Source organism: Podarcis liolepis (assembly GCF_965112155.1).
Source record: "Podarcis liolepis genome assembly, chromosome: 7".
Lineage (NCBI taxonomy): Eukaryota > Metazoa > Chordata > Lepidosauria > Squamata > Lacertidae > Podarcis > Podarcis liolepis.
In genome coordinates, this window is record NC_139561.1 from 93,727,933 (window position 1) to 93,741,896 (window position 13,964).

General features: G+C 45.7%; 2 protein-coding genes across 2 annotated transcripts in view; one reads left to right on the top strand and one right to left on the bottom strand.

The window, feature by feature from the left end:
• LOC310712893 (zinc finger protein 213-like) overlaps positions 1–13,964 on the top strand; it is a 356,206-nt gene that overhangs the window by 204,142 nt on the left and 138,100 nt on the right. The window contains exon 3 of the mRNA XM_083516339.1: positions 11,550–11,631. Within this exon, the coding sequence (XP_083372465.1) occupies positions 11,550–11,631 (82 nt within the window). The remainder of the gene's footprint in view (positions 1–11,549; positions 11,632–13,964) is intronic.
• Positions 1–13,964, bottom strand: part of LOC310711114 (uncharacterized protein) — a gene marked incomplete at its 3' end in the record, with an annotated part of 41,461 nt that overhangs the window by 7,905 nt on the left and 19,592 nt on the right. The window lies entirely within an intron of this gene.

Consider the following 13,964-nt stretch of genomic DNA (forward strand, 5'->3'; position numbering starts at 1 on the left):
GCTTGGAATGTGGAAAGAGCTTCAGTCAGAGTGCCAATCTCACTTCCCATCAAAGGATTCATACAGGGGAGAAACCCTTTCAGTGCTTGGAATGTGGAAAGAGCTTCAGTCAGAGTGCCAATCTCACTTCCCATCAAAGGATTCATACAGGGGAGAAACCCTATCAGTGCATGGAATGTGGAAAGAGCTTCAGGACGAGCTTTGAACTGACTTTGCATCAAAGGATTCATACAGGGGAGAAACCCTATCAGTGTGTGGAATGTGGAAAGAGCTTCAGTCACAGGTGCAATCTCACTTCCCATCGTAGAATTCATACAGGGGAGAAACCATATCACTGATTGGAGTGTGGAAAGAGCTTCTATCAGAGGGCCAAGCTCACTTCCCATCAAAGGATTCATACAGGGGAGAAACCCTATCAGTGCTTGGAATGTGGAAAGAGCTTCAGTCAGAGTGCCAATCTCACTTCCCATCAAAGGATTCATACAGGGGAGAAACCCTATTAGTGCATGGAATGTGGAAAGAGCTTCAGGGCGAGCTTTGAACTCACTTCCCATCAATGGATTCATACAGGGGAGAAACCCTTTCAGTGCTTAGAATGTGGAAAGAGCTTCAGGACGAGCTTTGAACTCACTTTTCATCAAAGGATTCATACAGGGGAGAAACCCTATCAGTGCGTGGAATGTGGAAAAAGCTTCAGGACAAGCTCTGAACTCACTTCCCATCAAAGGATTCATACAGGGGAGAAACCCTATCACTGTTTGGAGTGTGGAAAGAGCTTCAGGACAAGCTCTGAACTCACTTCCCATCAAAGGATTCATACAGGGGAGAAACCCTTTCAGTGCTTGGAATGTGGAAAGAGCTTCAGTCAGAGTGCCAAGCTCACTTCCCATCAAAGGATTCATACAGGGGAGAAACCCTATCAGTGCATTGAATGTGGAAAGAGCTTCAGTCAGAGTGCCAATCTCACTTCCCATCAAAGGATTCATACAGGGGAGAAACCCTTTCAGTGCTTGGAATGTGGAAAGAGCTTCAGTGAGAGTGCCAATCTCACTTCCCATCAAAGGATTCATACAGGGGAGAAACCCTATCAGTGCATGGAATGTGGAAAGAGCTTCAGGATGAGCTTTGAACTGACTTTGCATCAAAGTATTCATACAGGGGAGAAACCCTATCAGTGTGTGGAATGTGGAAAGAGCTTCAGTCACAGGTACAATCTCACTTCCCATCGTAGAATTCATACAGGGGAGAAACCATATCACTGCTTGGAGTGTGGAAAGAGCTTCTATCAGAGGGCCAAGCTCACTTCCCATCAAAGGATTCATACAGGGGAGAAACCCTATCAGTGCTTGGAATGTGGAAAGAGCTTCAGTTTCCTCTCTTTCCTGCCCTAGGGTGCATTGGGGAGAAGTTGGGCGGGGGTGTCCCAGGGCTGCAGGAGACGGATCCGTGGGGACTCTGTTCAGCTCCTGCAAGGGGATCCCCAAGCCAGGGCTAAGAGGTTCTGCCCCCCCTTCCTCTCTGCAAAGCCAGGGAGGCTGCAAGTAACAGGAGGTCTGCAAGTCTTCCTTCGCATTCAAGAGACCGCTTGCTACAGTCACAGAAAATTGCTGATGTGTTAACCAAACTAAACCTGATGGATGCTAACCCTGTAGACACACCGATGACAACAGGTTATCAGGTAGATGATACTGAAGAAGCATTTTCTGACACTACACTGTACAGAAGTGTGCTAGGCAAACTAAACCTCATTGCTAGATGTTCAAGACCTGACACTGCAGTAAGCACGTATTTGCTAAGCAGACACATCAACAATCCTACTGTTAAGGACTGGAAAGCTCTGAAACGCATATCACGCTATTTGAATGGCACTATGCACTACAGACTGAGATTTAACAATCAAAAGTCAGGCGGTCTTTGCTGAAGCAAAACAGCAAGCTGGCTGGCAATCGCTTGAACCCAAAGAATGTAGAATCATGAAGGCATACACAGCCTCTGGAAAGGTGATTCCATGCTGTTGCAACTCATGCCTTAGATTCTGCATTTCCATGAGGTGAGCACGTACATCTGCTCCATCAGCAAGTGCCATATCATGCAACTTGGCATAAAAGAACAAAGAAGCGCTTGCCTCTGTTCTTAAATGTGACTGTTGGAGACTGTCCCACATCTCTCTGGCTGAGGCCTTGTCACACAAAAGACACAACTCTTCAGAGGACACAATAAGCATCAGAGTTCCCCTTGCTTTGGAATCCTTAGCCTCCCATTCTTCGGTTATTGGAGCTGGGGGGCGGGGGCGTCTGATATCACATGAAACAGACCCTCTTTTCTTAGCAAAGCTTCTGCATACTGCACCCAGTCCTGATAATTCCCTTTTGAGAGCTTTGGAGTTCCCATCGCAAATTGAAGAGCCTCTGTCACTCTTGCACTGGCCATCTGTATTCCAAAAGCACACTGCATGAGGCTTTGCTTTCAGAGCTTCTGCTGCAGCCGATCAGAGCTTTTGGCTAAAAGTTCAAAGTCCACCCTTATTGCCATTAATTAGGGACTGGCAGGCTTCCTGGGGCTTGAGCACATACCTCTCATCAATCTTCTTGACACGCAGGGAAGATAACCTGCATTCCGTTCTTCTGCCGTTCTTCTATTTTTTTTTTATAAATGGTTTTTTTTATTGCTTTTTTCCAGGGTAAGAATACATCATCAGCAACACAACAAAAGCAGTTTTACAGAAAGAAAAAAAAAATTATAAGAAGAAAAAGAAAATTTCATTTTTTCAAATCAGTTTTCATAATCCACCGGACTTCCCCACGTCCTCCGTCCCCTGCTTTCTTTACAATAAAAATAAACAGCAAATTAATACCTTATTTTGTATGTTTTTGCATTTTCCTTTAGTTATACGTTCTGCAATTTAAACTTTTCAAATTCATCACTTAGTTTCTATCGTTCACCAATCTCAATACTGAAGCATATTTTCCCCCGAAAACTTAGCAAATTCTCAACATTCATATAACTTATAATGTTTTTGTAAATAGTCCTTGAATTTTTTCCAGTCCTCTTCCACTGCCTCTTCTCCCAGGTCTCGGATTCTGCCAGTCATTTCAGCTAATTCCATATAGTCCATCAGCTGCGAGTGCCATTCTTCCAGCGTGGGTAGCTCCTGTGTCTTCCAATATCTGGCTATAAGAATTCTTGCTGCTGTAGTTGCATATAAAAAGAAAGTTCTATCTTTCTTTGACACTCTCTGGCCTACAATGCCCAGGAGGAAGGCCTCTGGTTTCTTATGAAAGGTGTACCTAAACACCTTTTTCAACTCATTGTAAATCATTTCCCAAAAGGCCTTCACCCTCGGGCATGTCCACCAGAGGTGAAAAAATGTTCCTTCAGCCTCCTTACATTTCCAACATTTATTATCAGACAAATGATAAATCTTTGCAAGTTTGACTGGGGTCATGTACCACCTGTATACCATTTTCATAATATTTTCTTTTAGGGCACTACATGCCGTAAATTTCATACCGGTGGTCCATAACCTTTCCCAGTCTTCAGACATAATGTTGTACCCAATGTCCTGTGCCCATTTTATCATGGCTGATTTAACTGTCTCATCTTGTGTATTCCATTTAAGCAACAAGTTATACATTCTTGAAAGCACTTTCGTCTTGGGTTCAAGTAATTCTGTCTCTAATTTTGATTTTTCCACCTGGAAACCAATTTTTTTATCCTTTTTGAAAATCTCTAAAATTTGGGCATAATGAAACCAATCTCGCACCTTTCCTTTCAATTTTTCAAAACTCTGCAACCTCCAAGTTTCACCATCTTTTTCTATTATCTCACAGTATTTTACCCAGCCACTCTCCATATTACGTAGTTTTATGGCCTTAGCCTCCGTCGGTGATAGCCACCTCGGGGTCTTACTTTCAAGTAAGTCCTTGTATTTAGTCCAGACAATGAATAGAGCTTTCCTGACAATATGGTTTTTAAACAATTTGTGAAGCTTTATCTTGTCGTACCAGAGGTATGCATGCCACCCAAAAGCATTGTTAAACCCTTCCAGGTCTAGGACATCAGTGTTTTCTAACAAAAACCAATCTTTCATCTAGCAGAGGGATGCAGCTTCATAATACAGTCTTAAGTCCGGCAGGGCAAACTCCCCTCTTTCCTTTGCATCTGTTAGTATCTTAAATTTTATTCGGGGCTTTTTGCCCTGCCAGACAAACTTCGTGATGTCCCTCTGCCACTTTCCAAAACATTCCACTCTGTCCACGATCTGAAGGGTTTGAAACAGAAATAACATTCTTGGCAATACATTCATCTTAACTGCTGCGATTCTTCCTAACAAGGAAAGTTTCAGTCTTGACCAAGTTTCTAGGTCCTTTTTAATTTCCGACCAACATTTCTCATAATTATCCTTAAATAGATTCAAATTTCTCCCAGTCAAGTTGACCCCCAGGTATTTCACTTTGGTAACCACATTTAATTCTGTTTCCTTCTGGAACCCATCTATTTCTGAAGGTGTCAAGTTTTTTGCCAAAACCTTAGTTTTTTGTTTGTTCAACTTGAATCCCGCCACCCGACCAAACTCAGAAATTAGCTCTAAAGCTCTTTTTGTACTGGTTTCTGGCTCCTGTAGTGTCAGAACCAAGTCATCTGCAAAAGCCTTAAGCTTGTATTGTTTTTCTCCGACCTGTATTCCTTCCACCAGCTGGTCCTTCCTGATCCAGTTCAGCAACACTTCCAGGACAGAAATAAATAGCAAGGGTGATAGGGGGCACCCCTGTCGTGTCCCTTTTTCAATTTTAAACTCCTCTGTCACCACACTGTTTACTATCAATTTTGCCTTTTGTTCTGAATATATTGCTTCAATACTATTTTGAAATGCCCTTCCCACTCCCATCCCTTCCAAATTTTTCTTCATGAAATTCCAAGATATATTGTCAAAGGCCTTCTCCGCTTCTATAAAAATCAAAACTGCTTTCGTATTCATATTTGTCTGTAGTAACTCCAAAACATCAATAATATTCCTAGTGTTATCAGACAAATGCCTACCAGGGAGAAAGCCTGCTTGGTCCTTATGAATTACTTCATTCAGAACTTTTTTCAATCTGTTTGCTAAAATATCAGCAAAAATTTTGTAATCCACATTTAGGAGTGAGATGGGACGATAATTCTTAAGTTGAGTCTTTTCAGATTCCAATTTTGGTATCAGAGTAATAAATGCTTCTTTCCACGATTCTGGTGCCCCCTTCCCTTCCATAATCTGATTGCATACCTCCATTAGTGGCTGTGTCAGATAATCCTTCAGTGTCTTATAATATTTGGAGGTAAGTCCGTCTGGGCCTGGGGATTTGCCTGTTTGCATGTTCTGAATGGCTCTTTCAATTTCCTGTTGTGTTATTTTATAGTTCAGGGCTGTTTGTTTGTCTTGTGTTAACTTTTGCAGGCTGTGACTTTTTAAGAAATTATTTATTTCAATCTCTACTTGTGGACCTTGGGTGTACAACTTTTTAAAGTATCTCTGGAAACACTTTCTAATTTCTTCTGGTTTCTGAATACATTCTCCTTCAACCTCCAGATTGGTAACAAAGTTCAATTTTTGTCTCTTTTTCAGCTGCCATGCCAGCAGCTTCCCACATTTGTTTGCCGATTCAAATGATCTTTGTTTCATCTGCTTAATTTTCCATTCAATTTCTTGATTTATCAATTTCGTATATTGTACTTGATAGAATTTTATTTCTCTTAAAACTTATTTTGATTTCGGATTTAGTCTCAGCTTTTTTTCTCCATCTCTTATTTTGTCCAAAATCTTGTCCTTTTTACCATTCCAGAGCTTCCTCTTAATAGTGTTCTGTTGTATCAGGAACCCTCTCATAACAGCTTTGCTCGCGTCCCAGATTGTTTTCTTTTCCACTGAGGTGTTCAAATTTATTTCAAAGTAGTCTTTCAACGTTTTTTTGGGCCTTCTTCACGATCTCCTGATCTCTAAACAAATAGTCATTCATTCTCCATCTGAAGGATCCAGCTGGTGTAAGTCTCAAGTCCATTTTCAAAGCGTTATGATCGGAGCAAGTTTTAGGGCAGATCTCTATTTTTTTTGTCTTAGGTGCCAGTCCTCTAGATCAGTGTTTCCCAAACGTTTTTGGGCAACGGCACACCTGTTTACCGGAAAAAAATCTCACGGCACACCACCATTAAAGCCCCGCCCCGTGACGTCAGCGCGCAGCGTCACGCCGGGAGGGACGCACAAAAGTGAAAGTTTTTTCCCTTCCCCTTGCCGGGGTGGGAGGAGGCAGCAGAGCGAGGGACTGAGGGACGGCGGCAGCTGAGGCGGCGGCGATAGCGGGCGGAGGAGGAGCCGTCGCCGGGAGTTGCTGCTGCTGCTGTTGCTGCTGCTGCCCGGACATGCCGGCCTCCTCCTCCTCCGCTGTCTCGCAAGCAACCCACCCTCCCCCCGCTTCCCCAGACCGTCTCCCCCCCCACCGCCGTGTCCCCTACCTGTGCTGCAGCCCCACTAGCCCCAGCGTGATCACATGGGGCACGTCCAGCTCCGTGGGCCACAGGCCGGAGGCGATGCACCCGAACACGCCGCACTCCTCCCGAATCCCCAGCTCCTCGAATTCCATGGTGCCCGAGCGAACACGTGTTGTTGTCAGCGCAGCTGCTTCTGTTATTGCCGCTGCTGCCTCCTGCCGCCGCCGCCGCCTGGGTTTGAGGGGGGGGCGGAGGAGGAGGAGAAGGAGGCGGCGGCCTCAGAGGCGCGAGTTCCTCTCCGCGCCCACCCCTTGCGCCCGCCTCATTTACATGCATACATTACGAAGGGGCGAAATTCCCCGCCTCGGGGCTGCTCCGCGTGGTGGAGTTGGTTTCCCCACCCCAGAGGAGCAGAGCAAGAGAGGTCGCCTTCGGGGCGGGGGGGGCTACTTTGTATCTGCCTTTGGACACAAGTTAGCTCCCGCTCGCTCTTTCTCTCTCCCCACAAGTTAACTTTGTTTCCCTCTCTCTTTCTCTCCGCGCGCGCGCGCTTCTGAGAGCGAGTTTTGCCCAGTGGCTCCGAGAGTGTAAACTGCTGGCTGAAGTGCTGAGGAGACCGCGAAGGGCGGAGGGAGCTGGGCTTTGCGCGTGACGGAAGGGGTTATTCCCCCCCCTTATGGAAACGGGGTTTGAGGGAATAAGGGGTAGGGAGGAGACTTCGGTTTTTGCGCGACTGAGCAGGGGAAGGGGGCGTCGGCGGGCGCTCGCCTCAGATTGGAGAAACGCTACCAAAGGGTTGTGAGGGGGGGGTGTTAAAAACATCCCTCCCTCCGTGGGTGGAGGAAAGGGGGCTGGGAGGCAGGATGTGGCCCCGGCGGAGAGTTTTAGGTGGCCCAACCCCTTCCCTTTCCCAATGAGGTGGAAGCATTGGCGGGTTTCTGCAACCGCGCCCCGCCCCCTTCCGCCGTCCGTGCCCCCCCCTTCGTACGCAGCCCCAAAAGTGCCTCCGGACTCCGAACGCGCTTCTTTTTCGGGTCGCTTCCCTCTCGCGCGCTGCTCACTTGGTTTTGTTCTCTCCTAGGCGCCCGACTCGCCCGCCTCCCTCCCACGGCACACCAGCCGGTGTCTCACGGCACACTAGTGTGCCGCGGAACACCGGTTGGGAAACACTGCTCTAGATGTCCAGATTTGGTCGATTCTTGTCCATGATAGGTGGGCCTCAGAAAAGAATGTTCCCTCCTTACCTAGAGGGTTCTTTTTCCTCCAAATATCAACCAGATCCATATTGTCTGTAAGCTCAAAAAAAGTCTTTGGAAGTCTGCCGTCTTTGTTCAAATTTTGGTTTTGTGACTTATCCATGTAAGTGGAAACTACCCCATTCATATCTCCCATCAAAATGATGTTAGTATAGTCAATATGGTCCAGCATTGTCTCGTGCAGCCTCTTATAAAATTCCGATTTCCCATCATTTGGTGCATATACTCCAACTATCAAAAATTTTTCTCCTTGTGATTGTATTTCAATCGCCAAAACTCTTCCTTGTTCATCTTTAAAAACCAATTTTGGTGCTAGGTTCTCCTTTGCATAGATCACCACTCCTCTTTTTTTTACCTTGTCTGATGAGATAAATTCTTGGCCTAGTCTTTTATTGATTAACACTCTCCTGTGGAGCCTAGTCACATGTGTTTCTTGAAGGCAAATGACGTCCAATTGTTCTTTTCTTAGTATGTGAAAAATCTTTTTCCTTTTCTCGGGAGAATTTGCGCCGTTAATGTTCCAACTAAGAAGCTGCAGAGCCATCCTGGATCAATTTATTTATCAGTGGGGGTGTCTCCTTTGTCTTCCTTACCTGGAGGTGGAACCGGGTTGAGGCCAAACGAAGGAGGTGGCCAGGCTCCTGCTACTCCTTTCCGTAGGTCCTCCCCGTGGTCGTTTAGGAACTTTTCTTGCTCCTCTGCTGTTCTGATTCTTACCTTCCTCCCTTTCAAGGTAAAAGATAATCCTTGAGGGAATTCCCACCTATAAGGGATTGTGTTGTTTCTCAATAAGCTAGCTAGGTCTTTATATGTAGCTCTTAAATCCAATAACTGTCTTGGTATGTCTCTGAAGATTTCTGCCGTCCTTCCCTGGATCACCAATGAATTTTTAAAGTGTAGGCCGAGTATGTTATCTTTTTCTTGCTTAGATCTCAAAATGATCAAGCAATCTCTTGGTTTGTCCTTCTTAACCACTCTTCCTAGTCTGAAAGCAGTGACAATTTTAAAGTCCTTCTCTTCTGCCAATCCCCAGAATTTAGATATTTCTGTTGTCAAAAAACCAATCAAGTCCTCTTTTTCTGTTTCTGGGATATTTCTAAGCCTGAGATTATTTTCCCTATTTTTCAATTCTGCCAGGGACAGGTACGCTTGCTGTTCAGTAACCTGTCTGCTGAGTGGTCTTACCTCCCCTCTTAATTCCTCTATCCTTTTTTTATTTTCGTCTGCTTTTGTATTTACTTCTTCGACTAATTTTCGATTTTCTGTTGTAGTCTTTTCGATATTGCCTATTGCCTGTGTATTCTTAGTGACCTGGTCTGTCAATTTATTAATTGAGGCTGTCACCTGGTCAAATTTAGCAGATTGTTCATCAAATCTAGCTGCTTGTTCATCAGCTTTCTTATTCAAAGCTGCCAGTTGGTCCAATATTTCTTTAGAGACAGGATCTAGCCCTCCAGCAGCCATCTCCCCAAGAGGTGGCTGTATAGATTGTCCTTCTTGCAGACCTGTCACAGTTGGCGCTGACGATCTACGTAGCTGCAAGGTTGTTTGCAAGAGTTCAGTTTGTTTCGCTTTCTTTCCAGCCCTTGTTTTTGGTGCGCCACTCATTCCACAGCTGTCCCTGATTCAAGGTCAAATTGTAAATCCCATGGGAAAAAAGTCCAAGAGAGAATAAACATCCAGATATAAAGAAAAAAAACAAAAATTCCAAATCAACCGGCAGTTCTCAGAGGCTAATAGTTCTATAATCCAGTAGGGGGAGCTCCCAAATTTAAAAAAGGAAGGATAGCAAGTTTCTACCATTAAGTTCCAACCAAAAAAAGAATTAAATAAAGTCCAAAACAGGGGGGGAACCCTCCATTCAATTTTAACTGCAGAGAGTAAAAAATTCTTAACCAAGGTGCATGTAACAGTTCCTTTTTTTCCAGTACAAAGTAGCCCAATATAACTTTATATTTTATATACAGTTACCCCAGTCCGATGTTACTTGTATCCACGCAGACCGAGAGCCAGGTTTCATTACTTTGTAATCCACGGGTAAATAGAAAGAGGAACCACAGTCTTTATCCACTTAAAAAGCTGTTATAACTTTTTTTTAAGTTTTAAACAGTCCAGATCGAATTTGCAAGATAAATTCCCACTTCTTTTAACCTCCTTTCAGTGCTTCCGCTTTAAAAAAGTCTTTGCTCGATGCTTTAAACAGAGCCGGGAGACTGACTTCCTTTTTAGCGTCTCCCGCTTTCAGCCAAATTTCGCCAGATTTAGTTCAAATAAAGCCTCAAATTTCTTACTCACGAGTAAGTTGTTTCGATTCAGTTGTTTAAGGAAGAAAGGTCAGCGCTAATCAGCAGCAGCCGCGCGGCTTCACTTCCGCGGAAAGAGCGATGGATTCACAGCACCGCTACCCCCTCCACGTTCCGATACCCCTTACGGTACCCCTTCTGCGTTTCCGAGGTCGCTTCTGGTGCCCGCCGAACCCCACGGCCACGAGCTCACTCTACCCGTGGTTTCTCTGAGTGGGTCGTCGCTGTGCCGCAGCGCACGACCCTTTTCCGCGGAGCCCCTCTTCAGCAGCTGAAGAGGACCGCCATTGCTGAGCGCGCCGCCTCCGGAAGTCTTCTAGGCCCAAAGCCAAAAATGTGCTTGGCCAAGCTGATAAAGCTCATCCTCCTCCGGCCGAGTCCTCCGGAATCGCCTCCGACGTGATTGATGACCTGAGCCTCTGATTAGGCTCCAGGCACATCCCCCATTCAGCAGAGAACCAAAGCAGCACGCAGATGTGATGAGATTTATCATAGCTACATCGCTATGCTTCATTTCTTACTACACAGACAGAAAAAAACATCCTCTCTCTGTGAAAGCAGAGAGCAACTGAACAACAAAGGAACAAGAAACCAGTACGTCACACTTTGGGGAGGGGTCACTGAGTCAGGAAGAAAAGGGCCTGCAAAGGAACCCTGGTGGGATTGAGGAATCAGCCACGTTCCTTAGCCCAGGTGGCAGCCAGATGGAAACATCTGGAGGCAGAAATAAAAACTTGGCCTCTGTGCTAAACAAAGTCCTTCCATCTTGCAGTGCGCAGTTAGACCCATGGAACTCCCTGCCACAGGAGGAAGAGATGGCTTGAGAAGAGGATGAGGCCCATTCAGGGAGGAGCAGAGGGCTAGCGATGGCTCCAGGCCCCCCAGTGGGAGTCAGCCATGCTTCTGAAGGGGGAGAGAGTTGCCCTCAGAACAAAGACAGAAGTCTGTCTTCAGACTATGGGAATATGGTGCTTGAACTCCGAGTCTGGGCTGTGATTCAGACTCATCCATGCTTGCCCAGGGAACATTTCTCTTCTCCTGACTGTGTATCAATCTGGTAGTAGAAGAATGCATTTGCTTTACAGGATTCTCTGGCACCTCTCATTAGGACAGGCAGAACTTGGCAGAAGACCTAGGGACTCCTTCCGATCTCCTGGAAACGGAGATGGATGAGCAAGACTCAGCTGGCCCTGAAGCAGGAAGAGACCTTGCAACCCACCATGAGAGCAGTGGGGGATTCCGGGAAAACACTGTGAGAAAGAACCCGCGTCAGGAGGACACCCTTTGCTCAGAGGTGTAGAGCCAGCATTTGAGGCAGTTCTCCTCCCAGGAGGCCAAAGGACCCCGAGAGGTTTGCAGCCAACTCTAGAAGAGGAGGGAGAGTATCCCCCAATTCTCTACTAATTTGCCCATCCTTTTTTGGAAAGCATCCAAGGAATGATATTGGATAGCCCTAAAGTGTTTGCGTCTGCTGCTCCTTTTCTAATCCTTTTCCCCACTCTCTCTTGAATCCTTGTTGCTCTCTCAGGGGAAGGATCTGTTAGCAGAAATGGGTCCGGATTCCTCTGAGGCAGAGAAGACTCTCTTGGACTCCATAGACAGGCCTCTGGGTAAGGAGGAAGGAGTTCTTTCTCTGTTGGGTCACATTTTGTGGATTCTGAAACTAATCTGTGAATTCTTTTCATCTTAATGGAGAATTCACAGAGGACCAAGAGCCCAGAGAAAGGGAGATGTGTTTTTGCACTCTAGTATGTGAAATGGGTACAAACGTCCACATTTACGTGGCAACTCCTCCTTGTTTGAAGGCGCACCTGTAGTTTTCCTTCGGAGTGAAGCATGCGCTCTTGGCTTCCCACTTACCTTCTTCTCTCGCAGGAGACGGAACGAGGCCAGCAAGACTTGCTTGTCCATCTTTTCTTGGTGGCGGAGGGGAAGCTGCCCCTGTGGACCCAGAGCAGGTAGGAGGAAGGAGCCATGTGGGGAGAGAGGATGTCATGGACTGGGGGACACAGAGGAAGGGTGGGAGGAACCGCCCAGGAAGGAGGGTTGAAGGCTCAAATAGGCTTCTAAGCAGTTCACACCCCCATACCAAAGAGTGGCCAGGATTCACCCCATCAGCCCCACAATGGGGCTTTCCCCCTCTCATTCCCCTGCGCACCTTGGAGATGTCTATAGCGCTTCAGGAGGGTCCTCCCTGTCACAAAATCTTCGTGGCGCTTTAGCAGAAATGCTTAGAGTTCCAGGTTCTTCAGTGCAGTATATTTATTGTGAGCTCTATATCTACAAATATCTACAGGCTATAATACAGGAGCAGTTCATACAGTCAAACCGAGTACCTGGCTGCACCTTAAGGCAAAGAGGAAGACTCTCTCTCTCTGACCACACTCCTCTGCACCACCTTTACTGCTGGACAGGTTTTCCTTTTAAACCAAGGACAGCCAATCAACTGACAGCATTCTGACCCTGCACTTGCACAGAAAGTATTGCAGGCCGATTGCATCAGCCAGTTGCATCAGCTAGCAGACTCAAGCCTGCAGACTTACTATCTCACACAGCATTCTGGGATCCCAACACTCCCCACCCGGCAAGAACAGCACAGAGGGACAGAAGAAGGGATCCTTCCATGTGGCAAACGGGAATGTTTGTGCACAGGATTTGAAGAATGATTTGAAGAACACCAGTTTCTTAATGCCCTTTATTAAAATACACAATGAATACCGGTAATTCCATTAACACATCAAAATATGCATCCATAAAATGTGCAGGAAAAAAATCCAGTTAATACAGAACATCAATTAAGAGGCAGAAAACAACAAAGTGTAACAGTTCACCTTTTTCTTTTAGGGTCCAGTGTGCTTTGAAGATGTAGCCTTCCATTTCACAGATGTGGACTGGGCATTGCTGGATCCTGACCAGAGAGCCCTCCATAAGGAAGTCATGGAGGAGAATCGGGGGATTTCGGACTCTCTCAGTAAGGCTTAATATTACACCTACCCCCCCCTCCAAGATGGCCCCCTTTTGCTCTTGAAGGGCTGGCCTGTCTGCAGCCCCCACAGCCTCCCATCAGGGAACCTTCATGGGGGCAGAAGCAGAGGAAAGGCCTCAGGAAAGCAGCCATGGCTCTGGCCAGATGCACAGGAGGAGGAGGAGCGCTGACCCAAATTATGATTTATTCCTTCAATGCCTCCTTCACGTCATGACTGGTCTAAATCCTTTCAGGATGTCCTTGGCATCAAAATGAAAGCCTATCTGTTGAAGCTTTCACTGCTAGGCCGCATTGCTGTGATCAAAATGAATGTATTGCCTAGAATGTTATTTTTGTTTCAAACATTGCAAATTGTGAACAAGATGGATTGTTTCAAGAAGTGGCAGAAAGACATCTCAAAATTTGTCTGGCAGGGCAAGAAACCCAGAATAAAATTTAAGATTTTAACTGATGCAAAGGAAAGGGGGGGATTTGCCCTGCCAGACTTTAAACTTTACTATGAATCAGCAGCTTTCTGCTGATTGAAAGACTGGCTGCTTCTTGAGAACACAGACATTTTGGACTTAGAAGGTTTTAATAACATTTTTGGGTGGCATGCATATTTCTGGTACGACAAGGTTAAAGCTCACAAAGCTTTTAAAAATCACATTGTCAGGAAAGCATTATATAATGTCTGGATTAAATACAAAGATGTGTTGGAAAATAAAACCCCAAGGTGGTTGTCGCCAATGGAGGCAAAGGCTGTGAAAAAACTCAATATGGAGGCCAAATGGCCGAAATATTGGGAAATTCTGGAACAGGAAGGGGACAAACTGAAATTGCAGAGTTTTGAGAAATTAAAAGTTAAAGTGCAGGATTGGCTTCATTATTATCAAATAATGGAGGTGTACAAGTTGGACAGGAAAATTGCCTTCCAGGTGGAAAAATCAAAATTAGAAACAGAACTGTTAGAACCCA